The sequence below is a fragment of the Lytechinus variegatus genome, chromosome 1, assembly GCF_018143015.1.
Source record: "Lytechinus variegatus isolate NC3 chromosome 1, Lvar_3.0, whole genome shotgun sequence".
NCBI lineage: Eukaryota > Metazoa > Echinodermata > Echinoidea > Temnopleuroida > Toxopneustidae > Lytechinus > Lytechinus variegatus.
In genome coordinates this window covers 61,182,899-61,205,430 of record NC_054740.1, presented here as the reverse complement: position 1 = coordinate 61,205,430, position 22,532 = coordinate 61,182,899, and the positions used below count along the sequence as shown (strand labels likewise).

The window sequence follows — 22,532 nt, the reverse complement described above, 5'->3', positions numbered from 1 at the left end:
TTTTCTTTAAAAGATACAAATTTGGTAAATTTACTATGGTGATAGAAGGAGATATACCCCCACGTAGATTTATAGTGTGCTTGGCATGTGGGCGTGTCTTCGTGTTAAAATCAAAATGGCTGCGCCCATGGCCTCGTATTCTGCGGTAAAACTGGCTCTAAATCCAGTAAAAACATGCCACTTGTGGAACTCTGTATCGGTAATATCTCCCTTTCATATCTCAGTAAAATGAATTCGTATCATTGCCCATGTTTTTTCTACAGGATGCACTGCAGCTGCCGGATCTAGGTTCGCATGAGTCATGACTGATGATCGCATCCGTTTCTACCCGACGAGTCGCAATGCACTCCGTTACCACACACGAGACAGCTGGCAGCCGTCTGTTTCGAGGAGTTTTTTAACATTTTTTAATTTCTCTATGTATTTGGAGAGTGAAGCCAACGGAGTTCAGCTGAACAACCAACATAACAGAGACCGAAGCTTTTGGTCTATCCGTACACTAACTTAACTACAGTACAGGGGCCGATTGCACGAAAGCGGAAAGGGTCTTTCCAAGGACTGTCTTTCGTGTCGCCCTTCTTTTTATGATACTCTATGAAGCGGGTGTTTTTTAAATTTATGATAAAGAATAAGATTCGTTAGCTTGCTTTTCAATCAAATATTATACAATTTCATGATATATCACATCATTTTATAAACAAATATTTTGTATTATTTAACGGACGAATGAAATATGTTTGCAGATGATTTATTTAAAATGTTTTTCACAATCACATGGCGCATCATAAAAGATGGGCGACACGAAAGACGGTCCTTGCAAAGATGCTTTCGTGCAATCAGCCCCATACCATAGCCGTACGACCGTCATGACCGTAGGCGTAGCCAACGGCCAGCTAGTCGGTCGGTGTGTTTGCGAAATCGCTCTGACTTAGCGGCTCACAATTTGTGGCAAGATTTGAAGTCAAGACAACACTAGTAATGCACCACGGCCACCCCACTGTTATAAACATTTGTTAAACACTTGCTTGTGCAGTTAATGAGCAATGGAATTTAATTTGTCGAGTCCAGAAAAAGTGCCCAAAACAAGTGACAAAAGACTGAAAAGTCAAAACAATAATGTATTGTTACTGACACTGTTACTGTTAGTGTTAGACCTTTATTCATTATTGTTAGACGTAATCTAATGATAGACTGAAGTTTTAACTTTTAAGTTTAATTTCTAGTGAGTTTTGAAGATGATTGTTACCTCAATTCACTCAATATTTTATTTTTTTATTTTGCTTGACAATACATGTGTTTCTATGGAAATTGTTTGTATTTGACTGATGTTGCTACACATATTACAATATTATGTACAAAAATAGCCTCATATTTTTATTATTAAATTTGAACAAAAAAAGTCAGCATTTGTCTCTGAGAATTTGACAAGCAAAGGGGACTAGGGCCTACAGACTGAGAAATAGAATCCTCTAAAGAGCAAGCAAATACTGCAATATTATGGTACTGTGACTATGTTGTTGTTTTTTTTATCAATAAATCCAAACAGGCAAGAAATGTTCTTCCATCTTTCAACCAGGCAATCTTTCACCATGAGAAGAGAAGATTCTGTGCAGAGAGTAGTCAACCTCTCACCCAGGTCACTCAGGTAGACGGCATCAGGAAGATTACTCTTAGCAATCCTAAAAAGAGGTAAGTGGCAGGTCTTTGGTACTGGTACTAAGTGGTAGTCGGATTTGGTTTGAGGGGCAGGGGGGTCCCCCCCCCCCTGGGAAAAAACACCTAAAAACACTAATGATGAATAATAATCTTACAACTCATAGATTATGAGTTGTATTATTATTAATTATGATTGTAACAATGGTGCCTATGATGATGATGATGATGATGATGATGATGATGGTGGTGGTGGTGGTGGTGGTGGTGGTGATGATTGTGATGATGAGAATGATGATGAAATGATGATTTTGCTGCTTCTACTAGTTCTTCTGCTGATGGTGTTGATGAAGTATGGTGATGATGATAAAGATGATAATGCTACAATGAGAATTGAATAAAAATAAAACTTCCAAGTTCTAACACCATTTTTCCAATTCCAATTTTCTAATGCATCAGATCAAAAATTCATTGTTTGACCAGTCTATGCAGATCAAAGCAAATATTTGCTTCTCTTCTTTTACTTAACATCACCTTTTGAATATTACAATTCTTTTTAAAATCTGGTCAAACATTGAATTATATAAACAAAATATCCCTCCATGATGATACACTATATTGTGTATCTTTGTATTGTGTATCACAGAGGAGCTATGTTTACCAGATCAAAATAAATCAATTTTATTTCTTCACTTCTTTCACTTTACGGCACTTCTTGAAATTACAATTATATCCTTCAAAAATCTGGTCAAACAATGAATTATGATATTAAAAAATCTCTCATTGGTGATACACTGAATTCTGTATCTTTGTGCCTAACTCTCCTTTGAATTACTTTTGTTGTTCTTCTTACAACAGGAATGCTCTTTCACTTGCCATGCTTAGCAGAGTCACAGAGGAGCTAACTCAAGATGTTGATGATGGCAACCTAAGGGCAATCATCATTGCTTCCCAGGGACCAGTCTATTCAGCAGGTCATGACCTCAGGGAATTGGTGAGTTCAGGGCCGAGAGGAGTTTGATCGATCCAGTCCATCTAAAGTATAGAATTCTTGGCCCGAATTCACAAAGGTGACTTTGAAAACCATCAGTTAAAAACCCATAGTTAATGCAGATTTCATGTATAAGTTATGCTTATTTACCATGTGTATTAAAAAATGTCCAATACTGATGCACGCTTTTGTCATAGTACGCGAAATGTTGCCATGGTTGAGTAACGCGATTTTATTCGTGAGTCCACTGTTTTGAAGAGTGGACTCATTATTTCAAAACAGTGGACTCGGGAATAAATTAGTATGAATAATCATGGTAACAGGCATCAATTTTGTGCACTGTGACAAAAGCATGCATTGGTATTGGTCATATTTTAGATACATGGTAAATTAAGCGTAAATTACACTGGTAATCTACATGAACCATGGTTTTCAAAACCACCTTTGTGAATTAGGGGTCTAATGGCTGAACAAGATGCAATGGCAACTACATTTATGTATGACTTGAATGTCATACATCAAATTATTGATCCATTGCTGGAGTCAGGCCTAAAAGGCGATTCGTAAGTCCTTAAGATTTACATCATATAATTAACCCATTGCCAAAGCTATATTTAGCTGGTTTTTTTCAGAAGACCTTACAAAAGTTCCATACCATATTATTGACTGTGTACTTGAGTTTTATCCAAGCTTTGAAGGCGATTCCCAAATAATTACTCAACTTCACATTATTGAACCTTTGCCAAATCCTTAGCCGGGATATTAAGACAATTCCCAATCACCAAGTCCTTCAGAGAGGACTCAAAACCAATGGTCCTCTTCTTACTTGTATTCATAGACTCTGATACATCCAACCAATTATTTTTGCCGGGCAATAATATCCAAATCCGTTAGAAGCTACTGGATATGTTAAATGGTATACGATATTTGATGTACAAGAACTAAATATTACTATCATTATTTTCACCTAGGAGAATATTAAAAGTAATCAGTATATTGTGTATTTCTCAAAATCAATGTCTTTCTGTCTACAGACCACCAGGACAGGTCGTGCCTACCATACAGAGGTGTTTAAGAAGTGCTCTGAAATGATGATGCTCATTGAAGATCTTCCTGTGCCGGTCATTGCTCAAGTCAAAGGTATACCACACGAATAGGCCTTTTTACTATAAAAGAGATTCAAGTTTATGCACATTTCTCTCCTGGTAACCTACATGTAGTAAAAAAAATGGTATTTTATCACCGAAAGTAAGAAAAGAATACAACATTAATTGTTGCAATGTCTGGCAAACTTTCAGGATGTCACGATCAACCTTTCTTTAAAGAGCATCCCTGAAATTAAATTGTTATAGTGAATATTATAGTTACATGTTTATTAGTATTATTTTTTTTTCTTGGGGGGGGGGCTTATTGGGCCATCATGCCTGAAGACTTCATGTACCTTCTCTATCCTTTTTGGAGAGGGGAGGGGAGCATTATACTTGATTGAAGCTTTAATAGGTGCTTATTATTCTAGTAGAAAGTGTTAGCACAATGACCAATAGTTTACAATCACAGAAATCCCACTTTAAGATGCCATAATAAACAATACTTTATACTGCACAATATAGTCTAATGAACCCCTATAAGCAACAACTCTGCTTTATTCTGCTTTATTCATATCCAATATATCATTATGTCTTGATTATATTTTTTTTAGGTCTTGCCACTGCAGCTGGATGTCAACTGGTAGCCAGTTGTGACATTGCCATAGCTGCAGACACAGCTAGATTTGCTACCCCAGGGTGAGCATCATAACTATACTGCTATAGGAGACATGCCAGCCCCCCAACTAACTATAGGTCGTCCATTAATGATAATAATAATAGATTATTATTGTGCTTGAAAAAGCACATTCCAAGCTTAAAAATGATAAAATACTTTTCAAAATTGATCAGCAACCACCCACACAAGTACTGTTTTGAATATAGAAGAAATTCTGTGTGAGGAAGCAGGATCTTGAAATAGATGAACTTTATGAAAATAATGGCAATATACCTCTGGTCTAGTCTGCAGACATAGACTTATATTTGATGCTTCAACCAATAACAGGTCTAGAGTAAAGACTAGACTCCAAAGACTCTATCTGTGTCAAATAGAGCCAGCCACAGAACATAGTGAATCTAGTCTCACTGATTCAGACTCTGCATTATGCACTATGCGATTGCGAAAACCAAAGGTATGTGCCCGCAGACTACCTCTGGTCTGCATCATCCCTCATCCTCCCCCCCCCCCCCCAAAAAAAAGGCTGTTCTATAAATTGATTGAACTCATGGCTACATAGCCAGATAAAACATTCACCGGGTCCTTCCATGATAGCTCCTCCAAAGAAAAGTAGAACAAATAATCTGAATCACCTCCATAAAATAATCACTTTATTCCTCAAAGATTTTTAATAGATCTCTAATTTCATTTCATTATTCAGTATATCAGTAGGTCTGTTTTGTTCCACACCTGCTGTTGCTATGGGCCGAGCAGTCCCTAAGAAGATTGCGATGCAGATGCTCCTTACAGCCGAACCCATCACTGCTGAAGGTGAGTGGAGCATTACTTCAGTTTTGAGAGTAATGATAATACCATGTGAGGAAAAGATTGTCTCCCCAAAAATTCCCAATTTAAGAAACAAATATATGAATGCATAACTATTACATATGGCCAGAAAGAGTATATTCTCAAATAATTTGATACCATATTTATGTGGTATGTGTTAACACGTGGATGACCAGGAGGTATTCTTTGCAGTATGTAAATTTTGATTTGCCCCAAATTAAGACATGACTGCAATAAATGAATCCGGATGTCAGTGATGTCATAATCCTACAAGGGTTCCATTAAAATCCATTTCAAAACAATATTTCAGTAATTTACATTATGATTTTTTGATAAATACATTTTAGTATCCATTTTAAAGTTAAAATCATTGAAAATGGATGAGCAATTATGTTTCCTAACCCATGTAGGATTATGACATTGCCATCTGGATTCATTCATTGCAGTCATGCCTTAATTTGGCTCAAGTCAAAATTCACATCACTGCAAATAATACCCCTGAATATCGAAGCGTGAAGACATACAACGTAAATGTGGTATCAAATTATTTGGACGAAGATACTCTTTTCAGCTATTTCTAATGATTATGCATTCATGATACATTTATTCCTTAATTTAGGAATTTGTGAGGTGTGAATTATTTTTTACTCACATGGTAGTTTAATTCTTTGTGTATATCAATTTTTTTTATGAAATGGTGATTAGGATCCTAATCGATTGATTGGCTGAATTATGTCACATGACCAGTTTGCTAATGACCAACTTTGCTAATGACTGGAACTAGTGGCTAGTACTATTGACCAGTCATGGTTTTGAGATGCGAATGGATAATCAAATAACCGGTTTCCACATCACTATATTATAAAACAAATAATACACATCATTTTGCTCAACAATCCAAATGGTTTTAAAGTAGGTACAGTACTTGTGTGTGTTATTCTTACTGGTCCTCCTGATGATATGTAATATCTTTATATTGATATATTCTATGCTCTTATTTTTTTCATTTACAGAGGCTCTGAGACATGGCCTGATCAGCAAGGTGGTACCTGAAGAAGCAGTGGAAGAAGAAGTAAGAATGAATTTCCTCCTCAAGAACTTTTTCAATGAAAAGATTATTCCAAACCTTGAAAATAAATTAGATATTTGCAGGGAAGTTTTGATATTTTTCTAACAGGAAATGCAAACTTTACAAAGAGTCAATGATAAAATTGTATAAATCTCCATTGGAAAGCTTATTATAATCATTTCTTATATGAAAATAAAATATAATGTATTTTTATTTATGATATACATTCCTAGCAGACTACTATATGTGGGATGACAATTTTACTTTGTTAAAGAAGAGTGCTTGGGTCCTACTATTCTGTATAGGTGCTGTGGCTGAGTGGATTAGTCTCCAGACTTTGAACCGCAAGGTCCAGGATTCAAATCCCACCATAGACCTTGTATTTTTAGGCAAGGCCTCTATCTACATTTGCCACTCTCCACCAAGGTGGAGTAAATGGGTTCCAAGTAGGAAGTTTATGTATTTCTTTGAATGTTCGAGTGCCTAATCAGTGTATCCATGCCAAAGCTGGCGTAGACTTATGCACCCATTAAAAATGTGTTAAGCACTATATAATGTTCGATATTATTATTATCATCATTATCATATATTAAACAGACTATGAGGATAGCCCAAAAGATATGCGAGTACAGCAGTTCTGTTATCTCTCTTGGAAAAGCCTGCTTCAACACACAAATGAAGATGGACAGAAACTCAGCTTATGAGTAAGATACAGTTTAAATTTCATAATCACAGTTTAATAAAAAAGAGATTCACATATTTGTTTTTCACTCAAATTTGTTACAAATATAATTTTTCTACTCTCTTCTTTAGAAAGAAAATAATTCAGTTCAATTCTGTATTCCATTTCTATTCAAAACATAATACAAAGTAATATAAAGTTATATAAATCAATTACAATTTTACAGATGAGCATTCTTGCTTCGTAAGACAATAAATATGAGTAAAACATATCAAAGTTGAAATGAATAATGATGTAAACATTTCCTATTCAAAATGTTGGCACTTGGCATTTTTGGCATTTTTATATGGAAAGTAAAATTTTTTCCAATACATTGCCAATACAGTGTAGTGATTGATAAGCTACTACTTTTTATTTGGAATGGCACTGCACTGTCTGTTGTATCAATTTACTTCCAACACTTTTTTTCCCGTCAAATTCTGTTTATATCTTATTCCATTTGGAATATCTAGTATTGTCTCTTGAAGGAGACGTGGTATCTCTATGGGTAACCATTGTACATGCAAATGATTCGCAATATATTGACTGACTTAATGCGTAATGTGAAACTGGTATATAAAAGACCACAATGTTGGATATAAGACTGGATTTTCAGCCAGTCAGATGTAGGCCTACAATTATAATAAACATTTAAATTGATAGTGCGAAATATCTCAGTAGTCTCACTTCATTGCTTCTCGTGGTTTAACTTGAAGTTTTCACATTCCCTTTTTTGATGATTATGATTATGATTGTTTTATGGTTTTTTTTACCTGCAGCCATGCAAGTGATGTAATGGTGAACAATTTATCTCTGGTGGAAGGGCAGGAGGGAATTGATGCATTCGTCAATAAAAGGTCACCAGTCTGGAAGCATGGCTTTGATAAGGCGCATGATTGAGACATTTCTCCCCTTCTACTTACTAGCTGTCTTTCTCTCTTCTCTCTTTTTTTTCTCTTCTCCCTCCCCCTTTCTCTATTTCTCTCTCTCTTTCTATTTCATTGCCCCTTTCTTTCTCCTTGTATTTCATTCTCTTTCTATGAAAGGTGATTACAAGATAACAGTACCAAGTCTTCCATGAGCACGAATTGTAATATTGTATTTGCACCTCCAACTCATAACTTACCCATTTTAACAAAGATTATTGTTTGTATGCATAGATTTAATTAATCATTAAGACACAATAAGCAATTGAATAGTTACATTTGTCTCAGTCGAATCTCTTGACACCACACAAATTTCTTCAATTCACCAAGATCTTTCTTTTGAAGATGCAAATAAATCATTTTGAATATTATGGTCTGAAAATTGCTTAAGCTTGGGCGTTTATTTGACTTATGAAAGGCTGAGCTGTGCAGACTGTCACTGCATTTTTTTAAAGAAACTCATGCTCGATGTAATTTTTTCTTATTAATACATGTGTTGCTGATTTTAACTCATATCTTGTCAGGAATTATGAGAAGAAACTTTCCCCCCCCCCCCCCCCCCGGTGACTGATAACTATGATCACCTTCTGGACAGTGATGAATTTATTTGCTTTTATTCTTCGGTTTTACTTTTCTCTACAGTGTTTTGATGAAGGTGTTAGGTTTTTATATTTGTTGAAAGTCGGTGATATGCTTTGTCAGTTTTTAACAGTCAAGAAAATTTGGATTTTAAAGTTTTATCACTAGTTTGTACATGTATGTGAGGAGTAAAGTGTGCTACAAATTTTATCAACCTACTTGTGTTTTGAACAGCAGAGAAAAATAAACGTCCAAATAAGTGTATTCCAATTAAATTGATTAATTTGTATTACAATTAACACTATGCAATTTAAATTTGCATAATTTATAATGCTTGATAAATCATGGGTATCCAAGGATTTCTCTTTAATTTATGTGTGGAACATATATTTGAAGCAAATTCTGACATCCCAATGAATTCATTGCATGGATTGATGACTTATTTCTGAAGTTGCGATGTACTTGTTATCCAGACTTGCTAGGTCTCACACCCTAGGCGTGAGACTCCAGCACTTCCAAACTCTTGCTCATCCCCCAAAATCTCTTGCTCATGCCTCCATCACAGCCTATCCCCAAAAACATAAAAATAATACCTGATGATCTCACATTGAGTCAGGGTTCCTTCCCTAAAATGTTTGTGTCGCTGGTCTTTGTCTATGGCATCTCTGGTGATCAAGTAGCTAGGATTTTGAGAATAACTTGTCTGTAGATTCATAGGCCCGTATTCTGAAGTCGGGTTTAACTTAAACTCAGGTTTAAAGTTGTGGTTTAAGTATGGATAGCCAATAGGTACATAAATCACCAACAGTAGAGATATCATAATTCAGCTCATTTGACTCTCAAATCAGTCATAATTGTCTTGGAAGTACAAATAGATGATCGTCTTCACCATTGAAGAATCGGGAGAGAGCACAGTAAATATAAGAAACACACAACTTAATAAAAAATTTTGACACTTTTGGCTTCCCATAATTTTAGTACAGAGTTAGACTATGGTCTAAGTTAAACCTGACTTCAGAATACGGGCCATAGTCTAGTTCATACCACTGCCAAACAAATCAGTGCTCATGACTGAATGACTCTACTGTTGTGTATATTTTTAATTTGAAAAGAAATCATGTAAAAATTGTATATTTTCAGAGAATAAATATAATTTATCAAATCTATAACTGTTTTCTTTATTTAGAGTTCTTGTGTGCTACATCATGTGGTAAAAATGCTTTATATGAAACTACCATGGGTCAAAATTCAACAACGGGAAATTCATGTCATCATGAAATTGAGAAAAATTCAAATTTTTCATATATCAATGTTGCCGCATGTAACACACATGCGAGCAAGTACTTTTTTAATGATTTATTACCCATGAAGATTGAATATATTTTGGTTATAAAGCATGTATGAAATCATCGTGTCGATGCAAGAACGCCATTAACACCACACTTTCGCGCATCACATGTGCACAAAAACACCTTTAGCAGCACGCATAAGGGCATTGCATAAATGGGATGCGCGAAAAATGTTTTGCTGAAGGCGTTCTTGCTCGACACGACGATAATTGTCTGACAACAGGAGCAGCGTGTCTGGGGCCCCTCTTACAAAGAGTTGCGATTGATCAGCTCCATCTTATTTTGTATAAAAAACAAAGAGCTTGTCATGCTCTTTCATGCAGAGGCTTTTCTCCTAAAACCTAATATTTGGTGAATATTTATGTTGATATAAATTTTCTAAACGAAAGGCAACTAATCACATTTTCATTTTTGCTGCAAATTGAGGTGAATGGAACTAAACAAAATACATGTATACACTTTCAATTTTCATTTCATTTTTATGTTTCACTATAAAAAAATACTTGAAATCAGAATTTTCTTTTATTTAAAAACAACTTACTCAATGTAATGTTTGTGAAGATTTATGTAGATTTTATGGTTTGGGCAAATTTACAATGTTTGTAATATGTAAATCAACAAATGTATGAATGAAAAAAAACAAAGTAGACTAATACTGACTGATTGGAAAATTTTATTTTGAAATATATGTTTAGAATATATATTTACATTTACAAATTACAATGTAATACATTTGACAATTTCAAATAACATCTAATAGCTTTTCTTCAGTAAATGAATACAGCAGAAGCTGGAATGCTTTACACACTGAAAATAATATAAATATATATGTGACACTGCAAACATGGGAAATAAACAAATCAGGAATGAATTATACTCGCACCAATGGATTTGGTGTGTACATTAATTTCCATTGAATAAAGGAATGTAAATGGTCTTTGAAATCAACAATCTTTGGAGTAAAATTTCTTTCTAAATACGACATCCACTATCACTGTTGAGTATTATGACCTTGTATCTCAAATTTTAATGAAAATTACTTGATTTATTTGGATCCTCAAAGTAACATAAGCAAGTTACATTCTCTCCAAATGCAGCACTCTATCATCCAAAATGAAGCAACTGGCATGTTAAAGATGGGATTTGTATTCCTTAACTTTTTGCACTTGTATTTCTTTATGCTCTCCTTCATAATGACCTGTAATAGATAATATTTAGTAATGTTGCCAAGCAATTATATTTTACTGTTATATGAATTTATTGTTCACAGGTAACATCAAAATAAATCAGTTATCTACATGCAAAAAAATCAAAGGTTGAGTCCATAAAAGAACACAATTGGAATTCATGTTTGGTGTTTTCTTCCAATAATGCACAACAAATTAAATCATATTTTTCACACTTGCAAAAGGTAAAGAGACAGCCTCAATATACTTGTTATACATGTAATGGCAATAGGATTAAAATGACCCAAATAAAAGGAAATTGCAAAAAGAATCACACATAATATAGATATTAATTTTTTACAGAGCATGGTGACATTGTTCTAATACAATATCTATAGAACTGGAAAATGAGTGGAATGATCAACTATTTTGTTGAAAAAGATTAGAAAAATGGATGAGGTACTTGTCTATGATAAGAGGCTACAAAACACACTGCAACATATAAACTTTTATTCTCTCTGTCTCTCTATTCATGAGTGAGAAGATTCAATAAAAATAATACACACATATCGTTCTGAAACATTCTATTTCCAAGAGATCTGTTGTGGGCATTTCATAAAGCTGATTGTGAAGTTATGCACAACTTTAAGAACTACTGGAACATATTTCTTCAGTGGAAAGTCAATTACAGGTGTACATAGTGATTATCATGAAGCACAAGAAAGGGTCACTTGTCATTAATAAAGTCACTTGTAACTTTCAAACAGCTTTATGAAACACAAACCCACCTGGTGTTAATGTCCTAATACGAGATACACTAAATTTTGCCCTATGGAAAAAGAAACTGTGGTGTTGAATTTTCTTTAAACCTAATGAAAGTTTTAAAATAATCTTAATGTTAAAACAGTGTATGCTTCTTAATACAAAGATTGGATTTCAACGAAAAAAAGGGTTACCAGTTGTGTGTAAATGTGGGTACCGTAACTTACAAACACCTTTATAAAAAGACCGAGCATAATGTTAAGAGTCGCCACATACGGCTTAGTTTTGCTGACAATAAAGTTCTAATCCTATTCTAATCACACACTTTGATTCTAACTTTCTTTCATTTTGCAAAACATTTACAGAATGCACAAACACAGATTCTAAACAACTTTGCATGTATGCACCGCAAACCCCTAATACTACATGTATATACTCGTAGGTAACAAAAACAAATCTGAACTTTCTTGCAGCTAGAAATCACAAGTACGTGGACCATCAACTTTGAGCCATTCGATGGCTAGTATTGTACAAAAAACGATGATGTAGGCACAAGTAAACAGACTTATGAACTTGATGCACTTGTAATTACATGTGGTTCCTTGGATGCTTGTTCATGCATTCAACTTGATATTCCTAAGTTGTCTTCCATGTTCTGGGGCCGGTTGCTATCAAACCCAACTCCAAAAATTAAACGTAACTTCATTTTCATTTTTCAACCAATGAAATGCGCTTATTAGGGACTTGCGCTTGATTTCTTTAGTCGCATTTCAAACCAGCACTTTTGGTAACGGGCTCCAGAACAGAGTCATGCTGTAGGCATCTTGTCAAAAAAATCCCCCAGAGGAATTATTTCCTCTTTTGCATGAATTCATGATACACCGTAAGTCCAAGATGAAAACACCACAAGATCAAGTATGATCACATGCGCAGCGATGTAACTAAGATACACAGTCATGTGTGTAATAGACATTTTTGCAGCGTTTGGATGGGTTTGCCACTGCACAATGTATTAATAAGTGTGTATTAAATGTGTACATACATAATATAGCGCTAAAAAGCATGACGATTAAGGTAGTAAGTGTAATAGCGTGATTAGGAATGAAAATCGTAGTAATTACAACCTTTTCTGAACAGCTCTGGGAATACTTTGAAAATTAAGGCACACAAGCTTCAGGTAGATATGTCCTGTCCACACAATACAATCATTTAAACAATGAAAACAGCATGAACTAATAACAGCATCATTAATTACATTGACAATCACCAACATTCACTCAAGTTGGGTGAGTTATCTAAGCACTGATGAAAAACCTCTTTTCCTTCTTGGATTCACAGAAAATATTGTTTTAATAGCACCACTCATGGATACTTTTATGAAGTGAAATCTTCCAAACAAAATTCTTCTTTGTTTTTACAATATTACTTGAGGTTGATCAAATCATTATATCATCTGGATACACAATTCATCTAGAACTATATCTGTGAGTACAGATTTCATGGATATGTAACACATCTTGACAGAATAAATTCTTCTTTTGAAACTTACCAAACCTTGTGTTTGAGATCACTTTCTTTTATTACTGTATTTTGGATATTTCATTGATATCTGTTTCAGACATTTTCCACACCAGAAAAACTGCCTCTCTGCTACTTTTGGTGTGTGGTCACAATATTCATGCAAAGCCGACATCAGTGACTACAGAATTTTCTACTCCCACCCCTTTCCCTTTCCAAAAACTCCAATGTTGTCAGGTACCCATGTTTCATGAATATTCTGGGGTAATGGACCTGGCCGTCATGCTCTGGGAGAGCTTCTTCATGCTTTCAGCCATCTTCTCAAACTCTGACCATTTCTGAGTCTGGATGGTGCTTTCTGCAGCAGACTGCCTAGAGGTCTCGTCCAGCCTGATCTCCAAGGTGTGGATATGACTGTGAAGCCTCATCACCTCGTGCTCCTTCTCTGCAAGCTGATCCAAAATAAATTTTGGGGTAAATGTAAGGATTCGATTGTGTTTGAACAGGATATGAATAAGGTTATGATCAAAAGTTGGTTTACAACTTATTTGTCGCTGGTTTGGGTAAACTTACATCACAGGACACACACCCACACAGACATGTATTAAATTTATTAACTATTTAATTCAATATGAATAAAGCAGTATGCTCTTGTAGAGTACACCACCAGTAAAAGCAAAGAGTCTGTAACATGTGTGATATTACACAGAAAAAATATACAAATCTATCATGATGCACAAGGATCTGAGAAACATATTCACATCAAAGGAACAAAGAGAGGGAGAATGGTACTATCAATGTTTCCGAGTGTGCAGAGTTATAGCTTGCTCTGAGAATTAGTCATCATATATTGTTTTAACCCTTCTACCTGCACCATTCCTCATCAAAAGAAAAATTATAAAGATAAAAATGAAGAAAATTTCATCTAACATTTTAGATATGCTGCTTGGCAGGAAGCAACATTAGGAGCACCAATTGAGCACGGGATGCGCACCGTGCCTGGAGCTGCCAGGTGCAGTGCACATTCAATGGAAATGGCTTTTGTTTTTTCAATATGCATTACAAATTGAAGAAAAAGCCCTGAAAATTAGTCCTAGCTTAAATTTTAAGAGTAATCAAAAGCAATTTTACCTGCTTTTGAAGGTCAGAGACATGATCAACAAGCAGCATCTTATCCCGCCTGAGCTGGGCGTTCTCCTGTTCTACCCCGCCCTGTCTGCCCTCAAGCTCGGCAAGTCGACTCTTAGTGGTGTTATGGGTGAGGGTGTTGTGGGTGTGTCTCTCGTCCTGCTTCGACAGCTGATTGGAAAAATGTCAAAATGAATGAACTCACATGATTCAATTAGTCAAAAACTTTCAAACTATTCTTTCAAGCATATATACATCATTGATTAAATGTTAGCATATTTACAATGATTTAAGCTAAGATACCTTCTGTATGAAAGAAATCATAAGAAATACTGTGATAAGTTAAGTTGGGTGAAATACAAGCTTTGACAAGCATGTTACATACTTTCAGACTGTAGATTTCACCTTCCTGGATTGATAGATACAGGATCTTGACCCTCTTCTGTTTTCTAAATCTGTAATATGTATATGACCTTTTACTACCCCTTGCCTGTCACCTTTCACACTTTATAGTCTTAGATATGTTTTGTTTCATTCTTGTTCTGTTTTCATTTTGTTTTGCCAGTTTTTTTTTACTACTTTATATGATAAGCTTGTCATGGGGTAATAAGAGGGACAGACCTTGATAGGTCAATGGTCTCCTCCCTACCCCTCACATCTACCTCATGACAGTTTTGCCAGTAAATTGCCAATTCGTCCACTGCTAACTCGTCCATTCGCCACATGGTCTACCTTCATATAGTCTAATGCCATTCCATCCATCAACATTTCGTCTAACAACCATTTGGTCCAATCATCACTTCGTCTAATCACCAGTTCGTCTATTACCATTTCTTCTAATAACCAGTTGGTCTAATACCCATTTTCTTTTCATTCATTTTGCCTTGCTTTGTTGTTTTTGTTTGTTTTCTGCTTATCGTCTTGTATATAAGTTATAATATTTTGATAAGTTATTTGTAATTTTTAAGAGATGTGAAATAAATTGAATTGAATTGATACTTATGAGAAAATGCACAACATAATTTACTACCATTCTGTCAAATTGATATTATCTCTATTTCCCATATTACATTATCAAATTTTATATTGTAATTAAGCCCTTCTTTACCAGGCAAATGACTTTGCTTCGGGCACGAAAGTCTGGAACAAGGTGATAATAATTCAAAGATCAATCATTGACAAACCTGTTTCATAAGATGTGCAACTCTTTCTCTCTCCTGCTTGAGGGCTTCTCTGGCTTGATCAAGATCAAACTTGAGCTGTTTCTCTTTATCCTTGACGGTGACAAGCTCGGTGATGTGCGTGGAGTGACGCGTGTCGCGAGACTCTCTCAACGTCTTTTCCTGTATACGGTAATGACAGCTGGATTTAATACAGCGCTTTTTGCAAGACGATACAAAGTACAACTATAACTACCCAGCCTTTAACTTGAGCTACCACTTTATCAGCAGAGCTCAGTGCATTTAACAAATTAATTCTCCAAGTTCACAGCACAGTGCAAAAATACATACCACATGAATGAATATTGTCAACAAATCATTGCCATCATAATTGGTTGTTGATGTTGTTAATGGTATCATCATTATCATTATTATTATTATTATAAGATCATCATCATCACTGTCATTAGTATCATTTTTTTACAAAATACCATTTTAAGGTAAATAAGTAAAAATATTGCAACAATAAAAGAGATTAAAATCCCTTTTTAATATAACATGCACCATGTGTATAACCTACACCTTTCACACAATTTTCTCATTTCCCTCTTTTTCAAGAGTATGAAACAAATTCTTTTCATAAGAAAAGTTCAGTTTTCATCATGATGATCGCATTGATCCTAATAAACATGGTGATTGTATTCATGATCATGAAAATCAGAGACAGATCACCCAATTCGTCCTCATGATGAATTAAAATTCTAGTTATTATTATTATCCTTATAAGATTATTACCATCATCATTATCATTTTTTGTGTGTGTGCAAAATACACTATATTTTGTTATTATACTCACCCTGTCCAGTTGTTTTTGTAGTTCTAATACCTGAGCTCCCATCATAGCATTCTCTTTTACTAGATTGTTTACATCCTCAGACATCTAACATTAACAGTGAAAAATCAAGGTGGAAAAAAACAGTAACATTTTGTTTTCTATGTCATAAGTTTTATTTAATCGCAGTCTCCATTGTTCCACATGATTATGTTACTAGTACCCCCCCCCCAGTATTGTGATGGGATAGTGAAGAGGGCATTTATCAAATTAAACATTTTGAATATTGTCAACAAAGATAATGGACAAAAAAATACAAGATATAACTGATTCATCTCTCACAAGTCAATATACAACAATGAGAAATGCATAAAACCACAAACAAATTAATAAGTGTTTGGTTCTGCAAAGTCAAAAAATAGCCTTAAAACGAACATACTGAAGCTTTACAACATGCACCCATCGGAGTAAAATCACATGAATGACTTTAACACAAGAGAAAATAATATATAATAGAATCGAAAGAGACAATGGACACTAAACGACGGGCTGTGATTGGCTGTCAAATTATTTGAATTATAAAACTGCAACAGAAACTGGTGTTGCCAAATGTAGCTGTTGATTGTTATTCCACAGTATTTTATGAAGAGAGAGGTGTTCTGATTTGCTTGCATTAACAAAAAGAAATGCTAACTCATAAAAGTAAAGAGCAATGACTTACTTTGCTTTTTAGAAATCGATCTTGCTCTGCTTTCATCTCAGTCTCTTTCAGTTTCCGCTGCAATTGTCTGATCTCCTCCTGTATTAAGGAAATAACAAAATGAAAAGATATTGGTCATATTGGGGGTGTCATACGTAAAATCATGCATTAACAAATAGCTTTATGAAATGTCCCCCCGATATGATAAGACAAATTTGTCTTCACAAGTACAGCAAGGGAACAGTACAGTAAACAAGGTGAAAAGTTTTGGTATCTTCTGCTTCCTATCATTAAAGCAGACACTTAAACCATCGTTTATTTACGTAAACCTGGTGGGTGTTTCATTAAGCTGTTCGTAAGTTAAGAGTGACTTTAAGAACGACTGGTGAACCTTTCTTACTCGCTAAATAATCACCAGAGCACATTTAATGGTGAATATTATTTACCATAAGAAAGGATCACCAATTGTTCTAAATGTTACTCTTAACTTTAATACGAACAGCATTATTTAACAACCCCCAGGGGGTGTTACACGAAGAGTTAAATGTGACTCAGATTTGCAATTGAATGCTGACACGGACATGATATGCAACGCGTAATCTTATTGATCAATACAGAGTAGCGCACGTCTTCTTATACCGAACGCAACTAGACATTTAAGAATTTAAGACTTAAGAATATGGGTCTCGATATTCAGAGTTTGGGTAATGGATGAAAGGGGAGGCAGGGGGGGAAGAGGAATCATTGAGAATACATTAAAAATCGCCAAGCATTTTTACCCTAAATTCATCAACAGCTTGATCTTGTATGGATGCTGTGCTAGAGTAATATTTGTCCTCCATTTCCTGTAGTTGGGTTTGGGTTTTCAGCAGGTCAGTCCTCTTTTCTTCCAATGCAAGCTGGGTTGCTCTCAAAGTATCAGACTTCTGCTGAACCTGAAAATAAAAATACCCTTGCATAAATTAGACAATCATTTCCATTCACAAAAGGAGAGAACAAGAAGATATCTCTGTATTAAAGTGTAATGACTTGAATTTTCCAAACTTGTATTCATTTTCTGATTGTTCACATACACTTATCAGCACTTGACTGAGGGGCATGTTTTTAAAGAACACAGTGTCAGCTTTCAAATTTTTGTATTGCATCATCAATCCTAATTAATTCATTCTTTTCATATCTCTGTATAATCCAACCCCAAAACAACACAATTTTACTGAAAAACCAAACAAAAGTAATAAAAAAATATTGTAAACTGTTTACATCTGCCATTATGACAGTCAGGGGTTAGGGGGCACTTAAAGAGTTTTGACTTTAATACAAGTAGTAATTTAATTCCACTATTATATGAAAATAAAGTAACAAAGGAAACACATGCTATTTCAACCAATGAGACTGCAAATCAAATTTTTAATGCTCAATAGGAACTCAAGCATGACTTTCAGCCAAACCCAACCCTCTGTACACAACTATTTTCATCCAACTCCAGTTCCATAGGCATGGGGGTACAGGCTTTTGCACACACTGGCTTATTTCTATGGATTGATCATCCTATGGTTATCTGAAAATAAATTTCTGTTGACCTTATAAACATTACCTGAAGACACGTCTATTCACTGCTTCTTATTCTTAATTGTCATAACTCCTTTTTTTTATTTTTTATCGCAAAGAGTATATATTTTTGTTCAGTCTTCTTTCTTTCATTATGGCTTGGGCATTTCGCAGAGCGGATTTGGTGCATCATTAGTCATAACTATTATTATGAATATTACTTCATTATTCCTCTGGTTTAACCATAATCATTAGCACTCCGTTAACACAACTTTCAATATGACCAACATGTTTCATTCTTAATTCAAGAAATTAATAATAATTCATTTATTCCTCACCTCTGACTCAAGCATCTGAATACGATGTTCTGCGGTAGACAGCGACGAGGAACCCTTCTCTAGCTCCCCCCTTGCCATGGATATCTGCTGTTCTCTATCATGTATCTCTCGTTGGATCATCTCGTTCTGTTTCTTCAGCTGTACAACCTCCTCCACCAAGAGTTTCTTTTCACGCTGGTGACTGTCTGTAAAAATTTAATTTCAAGAAAAGACAAAAAAATGCTTAGAATCTCAATTTTAAACTCTCTCCCAAAATTATATCCATATGAAATCTCTTGATATAATTCATGTATGACATCATTGCAAATCTATACATCTATCTATATGGGGACTTTCTTGAGATAATTTGTCTCTGATTCAAGCATCATATGAAAAGGTTTTTTTTTTTTGCTCTTATTAAAACAAACTTATCATCAGGGTGAACTTCCCCTTTCAAGGAGTGAACTACCCATCACTGTTTGGTCTCTCAATGACTGTGTGTTATCAATAGATATATCATTTGAGAAAACTATATGTAATACAGAGAATAGAGTAGCCAATAATTTCTTTATATGTAGAGAAACTAAAATGATTTCGAAAGGAAAAATATGTGTTTTTACTGGGTAACATAATTTTTGTGCTAGGAATGTATCGAGTCGTGAAGTTGTGTGTTATCATTCAAGTGGTCATATATTACAAGACTACATTGCTGAGAATGTTGTATTATGGGTAATAAACCTGGCCAGATACGAGGAGTTAAGGACTTGAGGTGGGGCTATGAAGGCTGCCAGTTCGTAGGCCCTTCCCGACTAAGGGACCACGCTATTTACCTGATAACATCCTGACCTTGCCATCCAGTCTCTCTTTCTCCGTACTGACCATGTCCAAGTTTGATTCTTTCCTTCTCACTTCCAGATGTAGACTGTCAACATCGGACTGAAGCTCCTATGGAAGCAGAAAGTAATAAGAGACGGATTCTTACTTTGCCATTTATTATGCCAATTTATTATAGTAAGAAAATCTATATAGAACTGTAAAACAAACAATTCCTCTTTGCAGTATCATTAAATCTTCAATAATCCATTACTACCAAAATGAGAATTACATTGCCCAACTGAATTTCAACAACACAGATTTAACAAAAGATGGTTTAGATTGAAAAATTTCTTTATTGTTTGATTGTTGCATGTCAGATCATTTTCTTATACCGTACTTGTCAGTTCATGGGGGTCTTTTTTTATCAATGGTTGTATTATCACTTCTTATATTCTGTATCTGTTGCTTTTTGATTGTCAATAAAATCCCTATGAAGGGGAAAAAAGTGTTGAAAAATAAAAAAATGTATATATTATGCCAAGGCCAGGGTTCCAACATGATCCTTAAATTAATAAATTGCAAAAAATGAAATCGATAAAACACTCTCCTGCAATGAACATTCTACTAAATACGGAAAGTTTAGGAAATATACATCATTGGCATACATTCCAAGGAACCAAATCCAACTTTTGGGATTAGAACATTATTGCAGATATGTTATGCTGGATGTTTGTCATGGGCTGGACAATCTCAGACATTAATATAATGGCCTTTCTTTGGACAGGTTCTTCATTCACCTCAGGAAGTCAGAGGACAACAAGCAAAAAAAATCATAACAATGAGTTGTTAGTTCCAGTATTCCTTTATTACAAGTTTTTAAACTGAATGACATACCTTGAGTCTATGCAACATCTTGCTAGCTTCTTCTGTCATCCTTGGTTGTAGTTCAGTTGCTTTCTTGGCTTGGTCTCGAGTGCAGAATAGTCAAGGTCAAAGAAGATAGGGTTCACATTTCTTTTCAATTTTCCTCACTGACATAACGAAAAACGTCATGTCTTACTTACGACACAAAAAGCTCCACATAACATTTTGTGTTGAAATATGGCATGGGAACCAACCTCAATTGATGAATGTCCATTCATTTCTCAATAATGTTTCCAATAATAGCCTATAGATATTTTTGCAAAGTGGTGTGAAAACCTTATATTTTTTTACATTTACATAATTTATCATTTTTTCACAAAGGATATAGAAAATTGGCTTCCAGCTCCAGAAAGTAGATCTGCTGCTGTAGATTTTTGATATATTCAGCTTCCAGGTTGTCATAGTCTGATCCTTTGGTAGATTTCCTGAGAATGTATTAAAAGATAATTTTAATGATGTTCTCACAAATACTTCTTTTAACACCCAAAAAATTTTTTAGCTGTATTTATTAAACATAGAAAACATCATTACAACATATACTATCGAGAAAATAAAAATCCTTATTGAAGTTGTAATCTTTCATACATAGATAACTTGAAATTCTTCTAATTCTTAGTCTTGAAATATTTGAAATATTATCAACTTAGAAGTAATATAGATTTAAATTCATTTGAACACAGAAAAGAACAGAATTTGAAAGATATAGAAAAAAAAACACTATAATTCAAGAAAGAGAACTTGAGGACATACATCGTTCCGGAACCAGTTCCAAAATTGGCAGCAATGTTGGCCGAAGATCGCTTTGTCAGACTTCCCATGCTTCCACTCCGTCGAAGTGAAGATCGTCCCGTTCCAATTGTTCCTGTACCGGAAAAACTGGGTCCTGTATTTTGAAAAAAAAGATAGTGTTAAAGTGTTTTGTTGATTAAACATGGAGTAACTGGTAGTGCTTTTAGATAAGTCAGAGCCAATTTAATTTGGCCTTGTCAATGTCAATAATGAGGCGATGATCAAAACATGCACAGTTCTAGAATTCTAACTGAAAATAATCTAATGCTTTCCTCATCTTTTAATATTTTTATTGATCAATTTCCTATAACAAATAATGGGAGTTTGATATTTTGCATAAAAGGAAACTCCCATCATTTGTTATTTTAGAGATCATACACAAAATGAAAAATGTATAAAATTGTGCCATGTAACATCCAAATGATGTAACTAAGCCAGGAACATGATTAATTATCCATTGGCATAATTTTTGTTGGCTTCCTTTTTTGTGAAGGAATTCATATTACATCTTAACAAAACAGCTCAGGTGGACGTGGGTGGTTATGTTTGCAGCTGCAAGTGTAACGCCAGACCGTCTTTGGTAGATTGGAAAATTGGCGGTTAACTTGAGCTAGCTAATATTCAATGTCTTTTTAATGATCCGCTGCTGACTCAACCTAGGTCTAGCCCGCCGGCCCGGCTCAGCTTAGGGATCGGGAGGCTCTGAGCTCAGCAGTCATGGCAGTTGCTGCAATAAACAATCTGGCACAAAATCATATTCGATGCCGCATAAATACGCTTACAAATTGCAGAATAATACCTTTTGAAGACCTTGTCGGACTTTTGAATCTTGCCATACTTGAAATGGACGTCATCTTTGTGGAAATTCGTAGATATTTTAGGTCTGAAAAAATGTATCTTTGCTCTCCTCTGAGCTCTGCCTCTACTCTGGCTGAATTGGAAAGCGTTACTGGCAACGGGAATCCGCGGAGGTCAAAGGTTAATGGGGAGGGGCC

The 22,532-nt window shown here is 34.9% G+C and overlaps 2 protein-coding genes across 3 annotated transcripts; one reads left to right on the top strand and one right to left on the bottom strand.

Annotated features, from left to right (window-relative positions):
- Positions 1 to 71: 71 nt before the first annotated feature.
- On the top strand, positions 72 to 8,162 carry LOC121418810 (enoyl-CoA hydratase domain-containing protein 3, mitochondrial-like). 2 transcript variants are annotated; one of them, XM_041612977.1, is made up of 9 exons: positions 72 to 199; positions 1,577 to 1,689; positions 2,512 to 2,647; positions 3,679 to 3,784; positions 4,344 to 4,428; positions 5,109 to 5,218; positions 6,247 to 6,305; positions 6,900 to 7,006; positions 7,803 to 8,162. In XM_041612977.1, exons 1-9 carry the CDS (start codon positions 86 to 88, stop codon positions 7,921 to 7,923), a joined length of 951 nt encoding a protein of 316 aa, XP_041468911.1. In that variant the 5' UTR covers positions 72 to 85; the 3' UTR covers positions 7,924 to 8,162. The 2 variants fall into 2 exon arrangements, with proteins under 2 accessions (XP_041468911.1, XP_041468901.1); XM_041612967.1 differs by having other exon boundaries at positions 73 to 199; positions 1,547 to 1,689.
- Positions 8,163 to 10,536: 2,374 nt separating this feature from the next.
- LOC121418782 (leucine zipper putative tumor suppressor 2 homolog) lies at positions 10,537 to 22,455 on the bottom strand. Its single transcript, XM_041612891.1, has 12 exons — positions 22,337 to 22,455; positions 21,499 to 21,631; positions 21,075 to 21,173; positions 20,719 to 20,797; positions 19,839 to 19,953; positions 19,030 to 19,214; positions 17,923 to 18,078; positions 17,165 to 17,242; positions 16,468 to 16,551; positions 15,636 to 15,794; positions 14,455 to 14,622; positions 10,537 to 13,775 (listed from the first exon to the last, which is right to left on the bottom strand). Exons 1-12 carry the CDS (start codon positions 22,389 to 22,391, stop codon positions 13,572 to 13,574), a joined length of 1,515 nt encoding a protein of 504 aa, XP_041468825.1. The 5' UTR covers positions 22,392 to 22,455; the 3' UTR covers positions 10,537 to 13,571.
- Between the last annotated feature and the right edge of the window lie 77 nt (positions 22,456 to 22,532).

What these genes read in the sequence shown, in the direction of transcription:
- LOC121418810 (XM_041612967.1), top strand. Translation starts at nt 86, where the DNA reads ATGTGGGCGTGTCTTCGTGTTAAAATCAAAATGGCTGCGCCCATGGCC. An exon ending in CTTAGCAATCCTAAAAAGAG is followed by an intron (nt 1,690 to 2,511) that starts GTAAGTGGCAGG and finishes TTCTTACAACAG; the next exon opens with GAATGCTCTTTCACTTGCCA. An exon ending in GGTCATTGCTCAAGTCAAAG is followed by an intron (nt 3,785 to 4,343) that starts GTATACCACACG and finishes TATTTTTTTTAG; the next exon opens with GTCTTGCCACTGCAGCTGGA.
- LOC121418782 (XM_041612891.1), bottom strand. Translation starts at nt 22,391, where the DNA reads ATGACGTCCATTTCAAGTATGGCAAGATTCAAAAGTCCGACAAGGTCT. An exon ending in GAGCTGGAAGCCAATTTTCT is followed by an intron (nt 20,798 to 21,074) that starts ATATCCTTTGTG and finishes ACTATTCTGCAC; the next exon opens with TCGAGACCAAGCCAAGAAAG. An exon ending in AAGCTGTTGATGAATTTAGG is followed by an intron (nt 17,243 to 17,922) that starts GTAAAAATGCTT and finishes TCCTTAATACAG; the next exon opens with GAGGAGATCAGACAATTGCA.